General features: G+C 42.6%; 1 protein-coding gene across 3 annotated transcripts in view; it reads left to right on the forward strand.

The window, feature by feature from the left end:
• The window catches only part of syne3 (spectrin repeat containing, nuclear envelope family member 3), a 57,057-nt gene extending 40,249 nt beyond the window's left edge, over positions 1-16,808 (forward strand). For all 3 annotated transcript variants that reach the window (XM_072689016.1, XM_072689014.1, XM_072689015.1), the window contains exon 18: positions 9,451-16,808. In XM_072689016.1, coding sequence (XP_072545117.1) covers positions 9,451-9,642 — 192 coding nt within the window. In that variant the 3' untranslated portion in view covers positions 9,643-16,808. The remainder of the gene's footprint in view (positions 1-9,450) is intronic.
• The last annotated feature ends 5,461 nt before the right edge of the window (positions 16,809-22,269 follow it).

Consider the following 22,269-nt stretch of genomic DNA (forward strand, 5'->3'; position numbering starts at 1 on the left):
TCTATTAAAGGAGCGTCTCTGTGCTCTACTGAGCATTAACATGAGCTTCATGGAGGAAAATATGAGGAGCCGGAATGAAAACAAAGGGAAATGAAATAGGAGGAACGAGGCTGTTTTTAAAATGTAAGGAGGAGAAAGTTTAGATCATTGGGTGAAAATGTGAGAAGTAGAAGTAAAAAGTCTGAAAATAAAGAATTACTTCAGTAAAGTTTAGAGAACCAACATTTCTACTTAAGTAAAGTAACGAAGTATTTGGACTTTGGACTTTTTGGACACCACAGTTAGAACCCTATAATGCTCAAAGCGATGTATACTATTTGGACAAAAGTATTGGGACACCTGCCCATAAAAGGAGTTCATCCTGCTTTTATTGGAGTAACTGTCTCTACCGTCCAGGGAAGGCGTTCTTCTAGATTCTGGAGGAGCATTGCTATGAGGATTTAATTGCATTCAGCGACAAGAGCATTCAGAGTGAGGTCAGGATGCTGGATGATGATCACCAACCCACCTCATTATCATCCCCAACTCATCCCAGACGTACTGGATGGAGCTCCACCATCCATCATTCCAGAGAACACAGTTCTTCCACAGCTCCTCAATGCTGGGGGGCTTTGGACTTTTGTATAAGGGGGTCTGACTGATCGGATTCACTAGAAGTATCACTAGAAGGTATTGCTCAGAACAACCTTCAAGTGGTCCAACCGACTAGGGTGCTGCCATTATGATCCTGGGATCTTTTGTTCGAATCCCGGGTCATGCTACCTGCCATCAGCAGCCGGAGCCAGAGAGAGCACAATTGGCTTTGCTCTGAATGGGTAGATGGCTCCTCTCTTCGCACTTCTCACTCATGTCATCTGCTAGCCTCTGGTTGCCCAGTGACATTTCATTGGTGGCAGGTTTCATTACCAACAGTGTAACTAGACGAAGTGCAGCTGCTGTTTAATAAAAATCTCTGTATTTAGTACAGGAGTCTGTGAATAGTAGTTGTATCGTGGTGGGGCTGGGCGATATGGTAAAAAATACTATATCACAATATTTAAAGACTTTTTTCGCAATGCATGATATTTATCACGATACATTTAATCACAGACTAAATACATAATAGATTTTTACTCAACATCTGCTGCTCTTCATCTATTTAAACCAGTCTAATTACACTGATAGTAATAAAACCAGCAGCTGATCAGTGTTTATTAAACACGAAACAGTCTCCTCCATATGCTCAAAGAAGCTTATTGTTATCACGATAACAGAATTTATCATGATACGATAAAATATCGTCATATTGTCCATGTATTTTTACCATATCGCCAAGCCCTAGGCTGTGGCTGGTTGTGCAGGTGTCAGTACTGGGAGTAAACCTGAGTAAACCAGTATTGGGGAGGAAACCTGGGTAAAATATATATTTTAAGTGTTAAAATAAATAAAAGGTTGCAGGAGTTTAATGGTGTTAACGGTGTTTATCGCTGGACAGATCAGAGATTAGGGAGGAATGAGGAAGAAGGATTACGAGAACATTTTGGCATGCAACTCTCAGAGTTTCACAAAAAAAAGAAAGCATGCCCTTCTCATTTTGCATTGTCATTGTAGGTGCTGTACCAAATTCTGTCCAAAAGTATCTGGACACCCTTCTTATGAGTTAGTTTAGCTTGAAGCTCTGAGGTGCTGCCATAGGTGTTCAGTTACACACAGCTTGTAGAGCCCTGACCGGTAGAACCGGACATTCTGGAGCAATCGTTGACCTTCTGGTCGCTGTGCCCAGTGCCTGTGGAGGGGGAGAACTGTTTTCTCTTTAGTGATTGAGCTGGAGCTCCATCCAAAACCTTTGGAATGAGTCAGAGTGGCAGAACGGAAGATCCAACATCAGAACCTGACTTCACTGATGCTCTTGTGAGGCTGAATGCAGTCAAATCCTTCTCACAGCAATCTTCCCACTACTGTTGTACAGCCTTTACAGAAGAGTAGAGGCTGTTACTGTGGCAAAGGGAGGCAAATTCCCAGATTAATGCCCTTGATTTCAGAAAGAACACTGCAATAGCAGGTGTCCAGTGGTCTTTGAAGAACAGAAAAGACCATGAGAGGGTAGGTCAAGAGGACTGGACTGGACTGGACTGGACTACTGAAAGTGCAGTGAGACGGAGAAGTCTACAACAAACCAGCCTGAACCAGAAGCCCCCTAAACCAACTAAACAAATGTAATTTAGAGGCTCTGTGGGAAGATCACAGATGAAGAAATATCACAGCTTCTCTCTCTCTCTCTCTCTCTCTCTCTCTCTCTCTCTCTCTCTCTCTCTGGATAATTTCTCTCAAATTCTTTAGAATTTGCACCTTGCCCCCCACCTTGCTTTGATCTTTGACACAGAACAATAGTAGTGAAATGAGTGACAACAGTAGCAAAAAAGGGGCTGAATGCATTCATTAGAAGGGGTGTCCACAAACATTTGGACAATATAATAAATATATATATATTTATATATGTATATAAAAACATATACATATACACTATACGTCTACATAGTTGTGGACACCCCTTCTAATGAATGCATTCATCTCCTTTAAGCAGCACCCATTGCTTACTGCCAATAGAATAGGACTCTCTGGAGCAGATCAACATTATGACCCTATTGGCACCATGCTGCCTAATGCCAGGCGTGGGCTAAATGAGGGGTATAAAGCCCCCCGATATTGAGCTCAGTCCAATACTTTTGGGATGAGTTGGGGAGTTGGAGATGAGGTGGGGAGGTGATCGTCCAACTTCCTGATCTCACTGAAGCTCACTAATGCTCTGATCACACAGTCCGTCCCCAACGTCTAGTAAAATGTCGTCTTCTTCCCTGGACAGTAGAGACGGTTACTCCAACAAAAACAGGAGAAAACCTTTTTAATACTTTTGATTCATAGAAAATTCTAGGAATGAGCAGGTGTCCCGATACTTTTGTCCATATAGTGTAGTTACAGTACATATGTCCTGTACTACCTTTAATAATACGAGAAAAGGTCAAAATAACAACAGTAAGTATTGGAATACGTTTTGTAGGCTTCCAAATGAGAAGGTTTTCCCTTATTATGCCACCATACCCACAGACTGCACGTTAGCTAGTAGCTGAGCTTGTCCTGTTAAGTCTGTTGATTCGTCGAGCTGCAGGATTGTCTGAGGAGGTATTTCTACATCTATTGTGCTCATAATTGATTTGCATGCTGGGAAGATTTGTGTGGCTTTTCTACTTTAGCAGCAACAAGTTCAGCAACTCCAGAGCTCGCTTCACAAGCTGGTACAGACAGCCTGGCACGTTTTCTCATCGAATTTGCCTGCTTCACAGTTTGCTCTTTCAGACACTCAAACTAGTTTGAGCCCTTGTGGGGGATGTTGTATGATGTCGTTGGTCATTAGGTTTGCTGCAAATCCTTGCATGAATGGCCAGTCTGAGCTGTCTTTTCTGTGCTGCGGGAGGGTGCTGTATTGGCATCAGGACTGTCTGAAGTTTTCAGTTTTATAAAATGATCCATATTCTTTTTTCAAGCGTGAAGCAATAACCACCCGTTAACAGGGGAGCTGACATTTGATGCCTATTGGGTGATGATTAGAGCAGATTTCAGTGGATAAATAATTTCTATAAAATCATTTTCGGGTGCAATAAAAAAAAAACAAAAACAATAAAAACACAAAGCCTCATAAATGTTCACGACACACCTCTCCCGCTCCTGCGGCACACCGGTTGTGAGAAAAACAGTGAGATGGGGTAGTTGTGCTGTTGGTTGTGAATGTGAGTCGGTGCGAGTGTGTCTGGGTTATGTAAAGGTGCTGATATCAGCAGAGTGGATATAAATGGTGTTGAGGATTTGCATCACAGCTGCAGCCGAAAGATCATTTGCAAACTGTGTGAAGCAGCGCGAGAGTCGCTCAGCTCTGAGTCTGCCTGCCTTGTTTTGAACTTTATTATAGAAAGTAAAGGAAGTTTGCGCGAGTTGAAAGTGTTCTTTTATCCTGAGCTTTGAATCTAAAACAATCTAAAAACAAAAGACTAATAAAAAGTGGCTTTTCTTTCTGTACGTAAATCAGAATCAGGCCTAAAACCTGGACGCACCCTTATGTCAGTTCAGATTTAACAAATGTTTTCATTCTTTTTATTATTATTATTATTATTATTATTATTATTATTAAAAGTGCCTTTATTTAATTTACATTATCGGCATTTAGCTGACGCTCTTCTCCAGAGCGACTTACAAGGTTACTCGTATTACAGAGGAGGGCCAATGTAGTGTTAGGAGTCTGGCCCAATGACTCTTATTGGTGTAGCGCTGCATAGTCACCCAGACCAGGAATCGAACCCTAGTCTCCCACATGGTGTGGCATATCACTGGCAGACTGGTGTTGTCTGTTGCGCCACACCCATCACTACATGTCATGGTGTTAAGATTCAATGTTCAGTACTACAGTAAATGCAGTAATGATTGGTAAGAGTTCTATAAGGTGGTCTGTATTGTTTATAGGCAGAGCTGGGCAATATGACAATATTTTATTGTATTGTGATTGATTTTGTTGTAATGCATCATATACTTATACTGCGCATATCATTAATATATCTTTAGTGATAAAAAAAAAACACTGCTGAACTGAACATGTGATTACAGAGCGTAATTATCTCTGTTTAATTGGATGAATAAAAGTCACTGTATAGAGAGTATGCAACTGGATATTTAGTGACGTCCCGCTCCGAAAACAGGTGTGAAGCCCACTGTAGTTGTGGATTTACCGGCATGCTAAAGTTCAAGTAAAAGGGAAAGCAAGCAAACCTGGATGAGTCAGTCGAGTAAATGAGGCTGAAAACAGTAGAAAACCCTCCTAAGAGCATTCCCTCGACTCACGTGCTCTCAGATCGGGTCTGGTTTGGGCCTCAGTTAGCTGGACGCTCCTGACTACACATGCTATGGACTATTGGTTCTTTGGTAATTTGGCTGAATCGCTGGTTTCAGCCCCGGTTTGTCCGTTTTACTAATAAACTGCTGTACGTTTCTCCACTCGGAAGGGGGCGTGTTCCAGCAGGAAAGTATAGAGTATTTGAAAAGCAGTATTTTTGAGAATCTGCTGCTACTGATGCATTTTGTCAGCCAGAATATCAGTAATATTATGTATTATTATGAAATTATCTTTAAATATCATGATCTATTATTTTTACCATATCGCCCAGCCCTGTTTACAACTGTTTCACCATTTTGTACAGCACAATATCACTGTTCTGGTCAATTGCAGCTTCAGAGCCAGACTGCTCTGTGTGGTTCACACCTAGAGCTCTAATCTAATCACATCTTTACCCCAGGATTAAAAATCATGTAGAACCCGAAAACACACACTGTTACACCCCTTCCCAACAGATACAGATGTGTATATACACACACAGCTTGTGTAGTCCCTGTGGACACACACACACACACACACCTTACCAACAGTCAGAGCCATTTCGGTAGCACAAGAGGGAGCTACTCGAAACTGATGGTTGGAAAATAGTATAGATTATCTGTCCAAATGTTTGTGGACACCCCTTCTAATGAAGCATTCACCTACTTTAAGTTGCACATATTGCTGACACAGATGTGCAGATGCGCGCACACACACAACTTGTCTAGTCCGAAGTACAAGTACTTCACACACACACACACTGTTGGCGGGGCATTCATACACCCTATACCAGCAGTTAAGTGAAGATGCTCATTACCAGCGTCATAGAGCCTCTCTCCTGAGAGAAAGGAAAGCTCACCTGTGGCCTGTTTGCCTCATCTCCGCTGGGGCCATCAGCACACACTGCAGTTTAATGGCAGGTCACTGGGTAACCAGAGTGAATTGGAAACACACACACAAACACACACACACACACAGAATTCAACCAATTTTACTGTTGGGATATCAACCTTTTACTGTCCAAGAAAACAGTGTTCAAACATCTAAAAAAAGACCAAAAAAAAGGAAAGCATGGAAAACGTGCATGTACGCAGATCAGCCATAACATTAAAACCACTGCCAGACGAAGTGAATAACATTCCTGGTTCCAGTGGCTCCTAATCATGATATTCTGGCTAACAAAATGCATCAGTAGCAGCAGATTCTCAAAAATACAGCAGTTTATTAGTAAAACGGACAAATGGGGGCTGAAACCAGCGATTCAGCAAAATTACCAGAGAACCAACGGTCCATAGCCAGCGATGTGCAGTCAGGACTGTCCAGCTGAGGCCCAAAGCAGAGTTGAGGGAATCCTCTTAGGAGGGTTTTCTACTGTTTTCAGCCTCATTTACTCGACTGTCTCATCCAGGTTTGCTTGCTTTCCCTTTTACTTGAATTTTAGCACGTTGCTAAATCCTCAACTACAGTGGGCTTCCCACTTCCCACATCCAGTTGTTTCTCTGAATTGCAGCAACCCATAAGTTACTCTTCTTTTCTGTAAAAGGAAGCTCAGACCTCCTGCTGAATCTGTTTATGCAGTCAGTTGCACAACAGCTCTTTCTCCTTTTATATGTTTTGAGACACTTTTGGGATAGATCTATTAAAAGAATAGGACTCTCTGAAGCAGACATACATCAACCTATAGGTCCATGCTGCTTAATGCCAGGCGTGGGCTAGAGGGGTGTATATAAAGCCCCCCCCCAGCATTGAGCTGTGGAGGAGTGGAAGAACTGTGTACTCTGGAATGATGGTTGGTGGAGCTCCATCCAGTACTTTGGGCGGGTGGAGATCATCATCCAAGAGCTAACGCTCTTGTCTCTGAATGCAATCAAATCTCCACAACAATGCCCCTCCAAAATCTAGAAGTAGAGACAGTTACTCCAACAAAAGCAGGATCAACCATTTTTAATTTTCTTTAATTCAGAAGAAACCATGAATGAGCAGGTGTCCAAATACTTATTTTTTTTAATGTATGTAGATAGATAGCTCTATATTGATGTGGTGCAGCTCTCGGTTAAAAGTACAGGTAGATGAGTTTAATTACAGTGATTATGCAGAACAGACGCAGAATAAGGACAGTAAGGAAGAGATTTCCACCCACTCTCTCTCCCCCTCCGCTCTCTGTCTTTCCCCTCGAACTCTCTCTCTCACACACACACACACACACACACACCCTCACAGCGCTCCTGTACAGAGGCGTTAGGAGGAGCGGGCTGTGTTTCACTGAGGCCCCGTTGGCCTTTGCAGTGACTCCAGCAGAGATGGCTGTTAGCGAGCAGGTGTGGGTGGTTTTCACTTTTTTCACCATTCAAATGGAACATGGAGCCGGAGCGCCATCAATGAGCGCTTTCATCATACGCTATGCGCTCATGGCAGCTCTAATTTGGATTCGTCTGTGTGAATTTATTTTGCTGTGGCCTATGAGTCATGTGGAACAGTGACTCAGTCGCAGTCGCTTTTTTGTTTTGTTTTTTCAAGCAGAAACTTAGAACTGTGTGAAATGTGGAAATTTGTGTTTTCACAAGAACTAGCGGCTCCCTATCGGTTTTGGTGAGGCTGGAGTGGCACACTGGATCACTGGTGCAGAGAACATGCTGAGCTGTAATCGTACATAATGGTAAAATGTGCCGTTCCTTGTCAAATATAGGGTATGGACCTATTGCCACCCTGCTGCCTAATGCCAGGTGAGGGCTATAGAGGGGTATAAAGCCCCCCAGCATTGAGGAGCTGTGGAGCAGTGGAAGAACTGTGTTCTCTGGAATGATGGTGGTGGAGCTCCATCCAGTACTTTTGGGAGGAGGTGGGGTGATGATGATCATCATCCAGCATCCTGAGCTTACTAACAATCTTCTTGCTGAATGCAATCAAATCCTCACAGCAATGCTCCTCCTCCAAAATCTAGAAGAAAGCAGCCTTCTTCCCTGGACAGTAGAGACAGTTACTCCAACATGGGGCAGTGGTGGCTCAGCAGTTAGAGCGCCGGGATATCGATAACAGGGTTGTGGGTTCGATTCCCGGGCTCGGCAAGCTGCCGCTGTTGGGCCCTTGAGCAAGGCCCTTTCTACCCTCTCTGCTCCTGGGTGCTGGAGTTGGCTGCCCACCACTCTGGGTGTGTGTACTTACTGCCCCTAGTTCACTGTGTGTGTGTGTGTGTGTGTGTGTGTGTTCACTACCACAGATGGGTTAAATGCAGAGGACACATTTCGCTGTACAGTGACAAATACGTGCAGGATCAGCTCTTTTTAATACCCTCGATTTCAGGGGACATCAGTGTGATTGACTGTATTAACATCTTTACAGAAGAGAAGAGAAACTGAATGAATTTGCTGCAATTTACAAAAACAGCTGGAACCAAGCCCTGAAACTGTGTGGGAGCTCACTGTTCGGTGAAGTCCCGCTCTGAAAACAGGTGTGAAGCCCACTGTAGTTGCGGATTTAGCGACGTGCTAAAGTTCAAGTAAAAGGGAAAGCAAGCAAACCTGGATGAGTCAGTCGAGTAAATGAGTCTGAAAACAGTAGAAAACCCTCCTAAGAGCATTCCCTCGACTCCGGTGCTCTCAGATATGAGGCGTTATCCTCTAATCGGGTCTGATTTGGGCCTCAGTTAGCTGGACGGTCCTCACTACACATCAATCCATGGGTCTTTGATTTTTTTGGTAATTTGTCTGAATCGCTGTCGAGTCCAGCCGCCCTTAACCTGAGCAGATATTCGCTTGTTTCAGTGCCTGTTCGGCCGTTTTCCTAATAAACTCTGCATGTTTTGCCACGATGTCCGAGTGCAGGGGGGGTGAAAGTTGGGTTCACCAGAACAGCAGAGCCTGTTATACACTGGGAAAGCGCTGGGACTTCTAAAACAAACGGTCTAAAAGTGGCTGAGCACAGTTATGTAAGAGCTGAACTCCCAAACCTGAGGGTTCTGTTTCCCACACTGGACTAAAGTATTGGGACACCTACTCATTTATTCATTGTTTCTTCTGAAATGAAGGACTCCTGTTTATGTTGAAGTCACTGTCTCTGTCCAGAGAAGAAGACTTTCTACTAGATTTAGTAGAGGAACGTTGCTGTGACGATTTGATTGCATTCAGCTACAAGAGTGTGTGAGTAAGGTCAGGATATGGGATGATCACCACCCAACCTCATCATCCCAAACTCCCCAACTCATCCCATCCAAAAGTACTGGATGGAGCTCCACCACCATCATTCTAGAGAACACAGTTTTTCCACTGCTCCACAGCTCCTCAATGCTGGGGGGGCTTTATATACCCCTCTATAGCCCACGCCTGGCATTAATAGGCAGTACTTCTCTACAGGGACTAGACAATTTGCATGTGTGCATTTGCACATCTGTGTCAGCAATGGGTGCAACTTAAAACAGCTGAATGCATTCAGTAGAAGGGGTGTCCACAAACATTTGGACATGTAGAGTATGACAGGTTAGTACATGTGAGTCTCTAATGGTGTGTGTGTGTGTGTGTGTGTGTGTGTGTGTGTGTGTGTGTGTGTGTGTGTTTCAGGAGAAGACCTGCTGTGGGTTCCTGTACCGTGTGTGTCGCGTGGCTCTCCCTCTGCAGCTCCTCCTGCTGGCTCTGCTGCTGCTGGCCTTCCTGCTGCCCATGATGGACGAAGGCACCAGCTGCTCGCTCTCCAATAACTTCGCCCGCTCCTTCAACATCATGCTGCGTTATCACGGCCCGCCGCCCACCTAAACACACTCCCACACACCCCACACACACACACCTACACACTACCGAGAAGAAGCTTTTTTTTTTTTCTTTTCTTTTCAGAGTCTCCCACACACACACACACACATACACATACACTAACACACACACTGTGGTCCAGGATAGCTGTGGAATATAAACATTATGTAATGGACTTATTAATTTTGAAAAACAAAAGCCTGAGGAGATGCAGAGACCACATCTCATACTGCGTCCCCCCAGAGTCGGCTACTTTAGCTACATATTTCACACTCGGCTGAGCCCAGCAGAACAGGAGCTGGAGCTTGTGTGTGTGTATGCATGTGCAAGTGGGTGGATAGCTTTGCCGCTCGCAACCTGTTCCACATGACTCAAGCTGTTCCACTCTCTTCATCCATTTGGATAAGGCAGTGGAGTGCAGAAGCCCTTTACGAGACATTTCTGTCCCGCGTCGCTGTACCTCATTGGCTCTGCTGTACAATAGTGCTAGTGTATGTTCTCACTTGACGTAAGGAACCTGTCTTTTTAAGGACACTGTTCCATAAAGCATCGGAGCGCGTTTGCTCAGGCCGTATTTGAACTCCTAGGAGTATAAAGTTAATACTGTTCAAGGCAGGGGTGAGCAATTCCGGTCCTGGAGGGCCGGATTCCTGCACAGATTTTGTGCTTTTCCTGCTCGAGCACAGCTAAATCTACTCACCTGTTCGTGGCCAGGTTTAGTAGATCTGTTCGAGCAGGGAAATCAGAAAACTGTGCTGGACTCCAGGTCCTGTTGTCCATCCCTGAGTAACGTAGTAACATAGCTGTGCCTAATCTCACCTCCTGTAGCCAATCTCGCCACTAGGCCTGTCACAATAACTGTTGGTCTTTTTTGCGATTTTATTGATATTATTGTCATTTTAAGACCATTTTATATCACAGATCTATATAATATAATATAATATATAATGCAATGACACCCTTTTAAACAGCAGTGTGTTTTAATGAAAAGAGAGTAATCCATAGATACCCATAGAACCCATAGAGAAAGCAGATTCATGGGCTCCAGTACAAAATCAGAGTCAAGAAACAGGGCAGAGGTCAAAGCTAACAGCAGACAGGATCAGGTAAACAGAGCAAAAGGACAAGGCAAAGCGCGGAAAACCAGAGGACAGAAAATCAAGAAAGTGCTCGGTATGCTAGTCGACTGCCGTACTTTGCGAAGAGTCCAATATCAGTATTCAGGTGACGACGAACATGAGAACTGTTCATGATTGGCTGGTCGAGGGCATCTGACAGGCACATGAGTCTGAGGGGAAACATGGATGGTGTAGTTTTAATTATTAGTTTTAATTATTAGGAATGCTCAGAGATTGGAATTGGGGTTTTAAAAATATTAAAAATGAATAAACATTTAAAATATATGTTTAAATGTTTATAAATATGTAAATCACCTATTCTGTAGGTGTGTATCAGGCAACAGATATTTAAAAATGTGGTGACGAGCGAGGAAAACGTGTGTTATACTAGTTTGGTTCTCTTGTTTCTGAACCAAGCAGGTAAATGACACCCTGTAAGATTTTAGTCCTGGTTTGATTTGCGTTCATACTGAGATATCTGCAATCAAACCACAAGGGGAAAAAGGTCTCTGACACACATCTGTGTGTCTGCAGGTCCTGCATAATCCATGCAATAACAAAAACTTCAGATCTAGCCTCTGGATCCTCAAACGTTCTGACGTACGTTAAAGCTGTCAAATCTAACGTTACAGTGGCTGTGTCCCGACGTTCATGTCTCTACTTTACTGCAGTCCTGTTGTTGGCTAGTGTAGAAACACTGTGTGGTAGAGTGGTAGTGTGTGGTTTGGGACACAGCCCTGCTAAACTACAGCGTCAGACAGAAGAAGTTAAAGCTCAGAAGCGTGGGCAGGTCTGCACGGAGACGCAGCCGTGATGAAGCGGGCAGATTGGGATGGCATGACATTGGTGGATCCAGCTGGCAGGGTTGATGCTAGATTTTGTGGGCAGGGGTGACCCCATGACCCTGTGACCCCCGTACCCAACTCTGCAATTAGATGCCTTTGGTTCGTATTGTGTTCATACTTCATCATTCTCAGTCTGCTTGTTTGGTTCGCACCAGAGTTTGAAAGGCAGCGCTCACGCTCCCTCTGACGAAGCGCACTAACAGAGCAATCGCACCGGGGTTCAAACCAAAGCTGAGAAGTATAAACACACCCGTCCGACTAATAATACAGAAGCCAAAACACCCCAGAATAGACAGAATAGAGTTTGGGTCTATGGAATGATGAGATTAGGACCCGTAAGTAAGTGGAACAGAAGGCTGCTCCAGTGTATACTGTTCCAGTGACCGCTATGATCAGTGGTTTTCACTCCTACTGGCTACCTGTTGGCTGTTGAGGTTGATTCCATCAACAGTGCTTTAACCAAACGTGTTACCAAACCAAACTATGCGTTCCTCAGTGTTGCACGTGTTACAGTCGTTAAGGTCAGAGAAACGTAGCAAGTGAAAGTCAACAGCACGGAGAACCTAACACCTAATCACTCATAACCAAAATCTAGCAAACTAGCTAATCTGGCTGTAGTCTGAAATCGTTTATCCATCCATTTTTAGCATTTTCCTTGAATCCTAATGTACAGTTTTGCTGATAAACATCTAATAGTAATTACGGCATGTGCAAAAGTATCATCACTTAACATGCTAGGCCTTAATTCACTCATTAGGATTGCTTAGAAATACATTGTCATTAGGGATGATCATCTTATGACCGTTCCCATAACTCTTCACTCAACAAGCATACATCCAAAAAATTGCCCCAACATTCACAGTTGGTAAGGCTGTTAGTGTACCTATAGTGGCCATATGTCTTTCTCATCTCAAGATGAGCATCAGGAGCATTAGGTGGGTTAAAACCCAGCCAGAAAAAAAGATAAAAGGTAAATATTCTGGATTTACAGAGAAATAAAGAGAGATAAGATGAGAGAAATCAGGTTAATCGTGCTTTGTGAGGGACTTCATAAGGCCGATTGATGATCAGCAGCTGGCTGAGGATCTTAAAAAGTACCACTGTTTGATGCTACAAAGCAGGGAAGGCTATGAAAGAAGATCAGAGTGCTTCCAGTGTCTCCACGGTCTTTAGTCTTTAGTGGCAGTTCAGGGGAACTGTGGAAGTCAAGGCCTGGTCTGGACAACCAAGAGATCTCTTAGATAGAACTGCTCCGATGCCGTCCATCCACACAGCCTAAAGCTAGCATGGCAGCACATCGGTCTGGCCATGCAGCATGCTATTTTAAATATTAGGACCACGTCCAGACAGTTCTCAGATCAGTCTTGTTTATTCATCCACACTTCGCTTCCCTGGGGTTTTAAATAGAGTTCATACATTTATTTCCCAACACATCAGAGCTACATTCAGAATTATCGATTTAATGGCCATGTACACCAAACAGCCATAACATTAGTACCACTGACAGGTCAAGTGAAGAACATTGATTCTCTTCATCTACAGAGGCTCCTGTCTGCTAAGGCGTGGATGTACTAGGCAGCGAGTGAACAGTCAGGTCTTGAAGGTGTGGGTAAGCGTAAGAATCTGAGACACTTTGACAAGACCGGGTCAGAACCTCTCCAGAACATCAGGCAGGTCTTGAGGGGTGTTCACTGTATGCAGTGGTCAGTACCTACAAAAGAAAGTGCTCCAGGAAGTGGCTTGGCAGGGTCGCGGGCATCCAAGGTTCACTGATGCTCATGGAGGCCCCGCCTCACAACTTACAGGACTTAAAGGATTTGCTGCTGACATTGATTGGTCTTAGTGCCAGACCCCACAGGACCCCTTCAGAGGTGCTCTGGAGTCCATGCCTCTACAAGACAGAGCTGTTTTGGTGGCACGAGGCGGGACCACTCATTATTAGGCCAGTGGTTCTAATGTTATGGCTGATCAGTGTAGACGGATTTTCGGCTCAACTTACGATGACCCTTCGAGTCCGTGAGCATCTAGCCTCCCCACGGTCACCGCTCGGGGGGTGTGACCTTGCTTAGCTAATGGGTGGAGCCATCCTCGTCTACAAACGCTAATGGGATACAGATGGCGAGTTTAGGATCTGCACTTTCCACACAAATTCCCTTCTAAAATCATACAGGTTCATCATAATTTATGTAAAAGCACAGCAGCTGGGTTAGTCAGCAGAGGAATCTGTGCTTTCTAAGGGTTTCTATTGGTCAGAAATTGCTTCACTCTGTAACCTACATAGCAAGTAGGCCTTCAGCGTTGAGTTCTGATGTTGGCTGGAGAGAAGCAGCTTGAGTTGTGGTGTATATTAGTTATAATAACCATATTTTCTGCCCTCCACCTATTTATTCAGGTTGGTGGTGGTTGGTTGCCAAGGACATGAGATTGTCCCTAGGAATCCTGGGACTCGTCAAGCGCTCGTCATATTTCTCCTGCTATGCACTGTACCTACAGTATTTGCCTCAACATGAAGCGTTGGTCCTCTGAGCTTCTCTGGAAAGCCTCATTTGACTCATTTCTCAGCACATCTTGGTGTTTCTTGGCACGAGGGCCGAGCAGCACGTCATTGTTGGTTTCTTTTTATAAGTGTGTTTTGGACGGTCCAGATCGCAGGGTGAAAATAGCCCACCATTGGGGGAGAATGTCCTTTTTTGAGCAGATTTCCAAGCCGCTCCGTGCCCCCGCTTGACCTCTGAGCTGTCTGTTCCTTCTTTTTTTTCCGCTCTCTTTTCTCAGCTGCGATTTCTGTGGGCCCAGCTGTTTCTACAGCAACCAAGACCAAAATCGAGTTATTCTATTAGGATCCTGGATGAATGGCAGCTTAAAAGCTTCTTTTGGGGGCTTTTGTATGATTTGGATTATAGCTGTTTGTATATTATGCAGAATTAGTGAAGTATTACAGACAGGGGCACTGTAGGAGAGCCTGCTGAGGTTAAAAAAAAGAAAAGCTGTGTGTGTGTGTGTGTGTGTGGTGGTCGCTAGATGCTTCTGGCTTCATTCTTTGCCATTGGGAGATAGGAAATCGTAATTTTAGGAAGCTTGCATGGCTTTGTGTTTTAAAGCAGTGTTAAAGACACACTTACTGTCCTGTAAATCAGTCCGGCTTTAAGGCATCCTTCTGTTTTTAGCCTTCTTTTAAACCGTGCAATGCAGTGCCCAGTGTCCAGTTCACTCATGAAGAACTCTTACAGTGGAATTCCACCAGTTCATCAAAATATGTGCATAGACTTGGTGATGAACTCATTCAGGGTGGGGGGGTTGGACAAAAACTGTGTTGTAGAGAAATCTACCAACTGGATCCAGACGTCTGTGTCTGTGATTACAAGTGAACTTGCACACACATTTCTTGCTTAATATGGGATGCTGATGATGATTTATAGTGATACATATATTAAATAGATATTTTATTTGGGGACTATTTTGCCTGATGATGGCCTGCACGTATCCCTCCATCATGAAATTGACTTTAAAACTACATTTTATGCCAAAAGCTTCTGAAAAGTATCATAAGAGTGTTCTAATCAGTTCGTCATGCAGTAGGTTTCAGTAAGAGAACTGAAATACAGTTTTAAAAGAAATTGCACTATTCAATAAGGTTTATGCATGTATGTTTATATAAGGACAAAAGTATTGGGACACTTGTGTTCCTTAGTGTTGCACTCGTTAAATTTGTTAAAGTCAGAGAAACGTAGCCAGCAACAGTCAGCTGCACAGAGAACACTACCCTAATCACTCATAACCAAAATCTAGCAAGCTAGCTAATCTGACTGTAGTCTGAAATCGGTTGTCCGTCCGTCCATTTTTAGCATTTTTCTTCCAATCTTAATGTACAGATTTGCAGATAAACATCTAATAGTAATTACGGCATGTGCAAAAGTATCATCACTTAACATGTTAGGCCTTAATTGACTCATTAGGATTGCTTAGAAATAGATTGTCATTAGGAATAGTCATGTTATATGGACATATATATGGACAAAAGTATTGGGACACTTAGATATTTCACCTACGGGAGCTTTTATGACATCCCATTCTAAATCCATAGGAATTAATATGGATTTGGTCCCCTTTTCAAGCTCTACAAGTAGGTTTGGAGCTCTGCAGTTATTAAGTCAGCAGAGCGTCGGAGACTTTATATGGTCTTTGCGAGTTGCTGTGTTTTTTTATTTTATATATATATATATATATATATATATATATATATATATATATATATATATATATATATATATATATATATATATATTACTGATGAGAGGGGTGTGTTTGCAGTACCTACAGGTACCTACAGGTACCTACAGGTGGTCCAAATCAAACCTACTTTTGTCAGCCTTGTTTTAGAGACAGTATACTCTTCTGGGCGTCTGGTTCCATTCACAACCACTGTAGTCAAATCTGAATCTTCAAATTTCTCTGTAACCGAGCGTTTCACACCAAACCCACTCTGACTGACGTTGTCTACACTTTAATGATTAACCTATTTCGATATTTTGAACAATTGATGGAATTCCCCTTTAAACCAAGCTCCATTCGTAACCACTGTAACCAAACAAGTGTAGGTCACGTATCATTTAAAGGAATATATGCTGCATTTCTGAAAACCTAATCTTGAGCTTTAGCTTGTGACGTACCGTCCTGCGAGTGTTTGTACATTTTGTTCTTGTCCCGGAGAACCCTTTAAACGTTCTATACAGGTACCCTGTGTAGTGGATCTATACAAACTGCAGATGTTATACTGTATTGTACCTCACAGCAGCATGTGTAGGGATCTGACTGCTGAAAACGCACACCGGGGCTGAGGTTTGGCTTGAGATCCGAATGCAGATAGCAGTCTGCGTATTTGTAGCACTGTGCATGACCCAGAGAATACTCTGTTCAGGAACAGACGATATTTTCACATTGTAGTCAATGCGAACGATTATGCAAATATTTGAAGATTTTTTTTTTCTGCATATATGCTTTCTATGTCAACCACTCGCTGAGTCGAGGCGACGTTTGGGCCGTGGCGAGTCCATCCATGTATGAAAAGGTTCAATCGTTTATTTTCCTACTATATTTTGAAGTGTATGACATGCCTAATCTATTCTATCTATTCTATCTGAAAACTGATATATTTAACCATTATTTTTGTATTGTACTCAATACGCAATAAATATGCAACATACATGCACTGCCTGTTGAACTCATTACCAAATACGCTGTTTTCTCACTGGCCACTTTATCGGAAACCCACCTCTTGCTGGTGTTCAGTTAGAGACCTCTGTGTTCACTTCTGTTTACAACGCAGGTTTTTGTTCTAGCCGTCCTCATTACTTCATACTTCGTGGACCACGAATCCACTCTTCTCTGGATACGTTTGAGGGGCCGACCCACTCTCAACCTAGCAGTGCTGCTGATGTGAGTAAGAAGCCCAGCAACAGCAGCCGTTGTACCTTATACACTCATACCAGCAGCACACACACAGTGTGTGTCAGATTGGGGAAGATGAATGGGGGGCAGTGGTGGATCTGCAGTGGTTAGAGCTCCGGGCTATTGCTGACAGGGGTTGTGGGTTAGATACCCGGGCTCGGCAAGCTGCCGCTGTTGGGCCTTTGAGCAAGACCCTTCACCCTCTCTGCTCCTCGGGCGCCACAGCAATGGCTGCCCACCGTTCCGGGCATGCGTGTTCACGGTCACTGTGTGTGTGGTTGATCGTGTGTGTGTGTTAAAGGGTCTTATTATGCAATATAATTCATTTTAGTCTGGTGGCTGTAACTACATTTTATGCAAAAGGCTTCTCAAAAGTATCAAGTATCCAGTAGTATAAGAGTGTTCTAATGAGTTCGTCATGCAGTAGGTTTCAGTAAGAGAGCTGAAATACAGTTTTAAAAGGAATGGCACTATTCAGTAAGGTTTATGCGTATGTATATATGGACAAAAGTATTGGGACACTTGTGTTCCTTAGTGTTGCACTCGTTACAAGTCAGAGAAACGTAGCCAGCAACAGTCAGCTGCACAGAGAACACTACCCTAATCACTCATAACCAAAATCTAGCAAGCTAGCTAATCTGACTGTAGTCTGAAATCGTTCGTCTGTCCATTTTTAGCATTTTCCTTCCAATCTTAATGTACAGTTTTGCAGATAAACATCTAACAGTAATTACGGCAGTTCATCTACAATGAAGAATGGAGGGTAATTAGAGGGGTAAACTGTTTAAGTGCTCCTCACTCACTGTCAATATGCAGGAAACTAGTGACAGGACTGATATTATTTATATGATATTTATTTAATGATTGAATACATTTTAATATTTTAAAAGAGCAGAGTTTTAGAACAATAGCTCAATAAATAAAGGCTTAAATCAGATAGCTTGGCTAACAGTAAAGCAAATACTATATAAAAATACATATATTATACTGTAATAAAGTAGAGATGAAACATTTCCCTCCAAGAAGACTTTTATTAGTATCAATTCTGATATCTTGACACTGGCCTCGCTATTGAACCAACAAAAAAAAATCTGTGGTATGACTTGCCTGTATGAAAGTGGAGCTGAGGGGGGATTTCCAGTGTTCATTATCAGGATCTGCTCCAAAGATTTTGTCTTCCCTGTCAAACGTTAACAGACCGAAGGACCAGCTTTTGGCCCGTCTAACGAGTTGCACAACTTCAGACAATCATACAGAAACTAAAACCAGGAAACGGCCACAGCCGAGCCTCACAGGAGGCTGCACAGCTCTGCTTATTTTATTATTATTTGTTTTCATTTATTAAAGTCGTTGTATATTATATATTATATTTTATTCTCTTGTGTCTTCATTTGTGTTTGGGAGGCATAAATGCATCAAAGTGGGAAGTCGAGCGGTTACATGCATGGCTGGTCATTCTCAGTTCTCAGCTAAATTTAGAATAATAAGTCGATAAATAAATAATAAAGAAATAAGTGTTCACACAGCACAGCTAGTGATGCTGGAGCACAAAGACAGGCAGGGAGGAAGGCAGGGAGGCAGAGCTGAGTCCAGATCAGACTGCAGGTGCAGGTTTCTCTGCATTAGGCCACGTACTGTTTGTTAGCTGTAGCCACAAACACTCTGCCCAGAATCATACGGGTCCGACCACGGGCGTGTCTCCAGCACTATAGCAATATCCAAGCAGTGGATATATCATTATATATATAATGGACTGTAAGCAACATACAATATACAGCAAAGCCTAATGTCAGGCGTGGGCTAGTAGAGGGGGTATAATAAAGCCCCCCAGCATTGAGGAGCTGTGGAGCAGTGGAAGAAGAACTGTGTTCTCTGGAATGATGAATGGTGGTGGAGCTCCATCCAGTACTTTCGGGATGAGGTGGGGTGGTGATCATCCAACATCTTGACCTCACTAATGCTCTTGTCGCTGAATGCAATCAAATCCCCACAGCAATGTTGTTCCAAAATCTAAGAAGACTCCTTCTCCGGACAGTAGAGACAGTTAATCCAACAAAAGCAGGAGAAACTCTTTTATTTTTTCTTGATTTTAGAAGAAACAATGTTAAAAAAAAAGCAGGCGTCCCAATACTTTTGTCAATGTAGTGTATGTGGGCCAGGTTAGGGGTGAGTTAGCATTGCTAGCTGGCTACAGAACTGGACTGTGTTGCTGTAGCTGATCCACACTGGGCAGACTGATATCAGCAGAATTACAAGATGACCAGTCTACACTAACAGTGTGACCCCTCACACACATACAGTCCCATCAGATGTGGACTGTAAAGTCTCATTAATCTGAATGGGATTTTGACCAGTGTTGTATAAAGTTCATCACAGCTATAAAAGAGCACGTTAGTGGGCGGAGAATGGACAGGTCAATTATCCGTGGTCAGACTTTGGCACAGTCTGAAGTGATTACAGGGTGTCTTTAGAAGCAGACACTAACTGCAGATGAAGGTGCTGCTGCTGGGTCGCTGCCAGTTCAGCTCTGCTGCCTTATTTTATGTAGGCCACTAGCTGAAGAAAACTGGGCCTAATCAGAGGCTGACATATGGTGCTGTCAGAACATCTGATTTAAGAAAACAAATTAGTTCCCAAGTCTACAACACACACACACACACACACACACACACACACACATCCTCTACACACTGTTAGCGATTACTGCAGAGACCTCACTCTCATTCTGCTGGTTAATCATTGTTTCTGACTGGAGTCAATTCGTAAACAGAAGTCACTGTGTCACTACTGACTGTTTATCTTTCAGGTGTATGCCAGGTGTGTGTCTGTGTGTGTGTGTGTGTGTGTGTGTGTGTGTGTGTGTGTGTGTGTGTGTGTGTGTGTGAGATCTCTGTCCTGTTTGGCAACAAGCGCTAAACCTTGACCTTTAATCCTTGACCAAAAATGACATTTTCTTGGACTCAAGAAAGGAGGGAAAATGTTCGTTCCTACATTATTACAGTATAACTTATTGTTATAATATATGTATTATTATATAGTATTTGCACTAATGTTAACTAAACAATCTGATTTAGGTCTTCATTTATTGAGCTATTATTTTAAAACTCTGCTCTTCAATAAATTAAATGTATTAAATCAATAAAATAACATAAGTTAAATATTAACTTTAATATTAGTAATTTGTCATTATAATAATAATGTGTTTATCTGTGTTCATCAAACTGGACACACTCATGTTAAAGGACTTGGTGAAATATCGAATATCAGTTTTCCAACCTACCCTAGATGTAGCAGGTCAGCCTAGACATGGTGTGTTCAGTGTTACTGAGCTCTACTAAAGCCTGAGTAGACTGATAAATCACTGTGCTGATCAGTTATTTAGTATATCAGTGTTACTGAGCTCTACTAAAGCCTGAGTAGACTGATAAATCACTGTACTGATCAGTTATTTAGTATCTCAGTGTTACTGAGCTCTACTAAAGCCTGAGTAGACTGATAAATCACTGTGCTGATCAGTTATTTATCTCAGTGTTACTGAACTCTACTAAAGCCTGAGTAGACTGATAAATCACTGTGCTGATCAGTTATTTATCTCAGTGTTACTGAGCTCTACTAAAGCCTGAGTAGACTGATAAATCACTGTGCTGATCAGTGTTACTGAGCTCTACTAAAACCTGAGTAGACTGATAAATCACTGTGCTGATCAGTTACTGATCTCAGTGTTACTGAACTTACTAAAGCCTGAGTAGACTGATAAATCACTGTACTGATCAGTTATTTAGTATCTCAGTGTTACTGAGCTCTACTAAAGCCTGAGTAGACTGATAAATCACTGTGCTGATCAGTTATTTATCTCAGTGTTACTGAACTCTACTAAAGCCTGAGTAGACTGATAAATCACTGTGCTGATCAGTTATTTATCTCAGTGTTACTGAGCTCTACTAAAGCCTGAGTAGACTGATAAATCACTGTGCTGATCAGTGTTACTGAGCTCTACTAAAACCTGAGTAGACTGATAAATCACTGTGCTGATCAGTTACTGATCTCAGTGTTACTGAACTTACTAAAGCCTGAGTAGACTGATAAATCACTGTGCTGATCAGTTATTTAGTATCTCAGTGTTACTGAGCTCTACTAAAGCCTGAGTAGACTGATAAATCACTGTGCTGATCAGTTACTGATCTCAGTGTTACTGAGCTCTACTAAAGCCTGAGTAGACTGATAAATCACTGTGCTGATCAGTTATTGATCTCAGTCACTGAGCTCTGCTAAAGCCTGAGTAGACTGATAAATCACTGTGCTGATCAGTTACTGATCTCAGTGTTACTGAGCTCTACTAAAGCCTGAGTAGACTGATAAATCACTGTGCTGATCAGTTATTGATCTCAGTGTTACTGAGCTCTACTAAAGCCTGAGTAGACTGATAAATCACTGTGCTGATCAGTTATTAATCTCAGTGTTACTGAGCTCTACTAAAGCCTGAGTAGACTGATAAATCACTGTGCTGATCTCAGTGTTACTGAGCTCTACTAAAGTCTGAGTAGAATGATAAATCACTGTGCTGATCAGTTATTTATCTCAGTGTTACTGAGCTCTACTAAAGCCTGAGTAGACTGATAAATCACTGTGCTGATCAGTGTTACTGAGCTCTACTAAAGTCTGAGTAGACTGATAAATCACTGTGCTGATCAGTTACTGATCTCAGTGTTACTGAGCTCTACTAAAGTCTGAGTAGACTGATAAATCACTGTGCTGATCAGTTACTGATCTCAGTGTTACTGAGCTCTGCTAAAGCCTGAGTAGACTGATAAATCACTGTACTGATCAGTTATTTAGTATCTCAGTGTTACTGAGCTCTACTAAAGCCTGAGTAGACTGGTAAATCACTGTGCTGATCAGTTACTTATCTCAGTGTTACTGAGCTCTACTAAAGCCTGAGTAGACTGATAAATCACTGTGCTGATCAGTTATTTATCTCAGTGTTACTGAGCTCTGCTAAAGCCTGAGTAGACTGATAAATCACTGTGCTGATCAGTTATTTATCTCAGTGTTACTGAGCTCTGCTAAAGCCTGAGTAGACTGATAAATCACTGTGCTGATCAGTTATTTATCTCAGTGTTACTGAGCTCTGCTAAAGCCTGAGTAGACTGATAAATCACTGTGCTGATCAGTTATTTATCTCAGTGTTACTGAGCTCTACTAAAGCATTAGTAGACTGATAA

This window comes from Salminus brasiliensis, chromosome 10 (assembly GCF_030463535.1).
Source record: "Salminus brasiliensis chromosome 10, fSalBra1.hap2, whole genome shotgun sequence".
Taxonomy (NCBI): domain Eukaryota; kingdom Metazoa; phylum Chordata; class Actinopteri; order Characiformes; family Bryconidae; genus Salminus; species Salminus brasiliensis.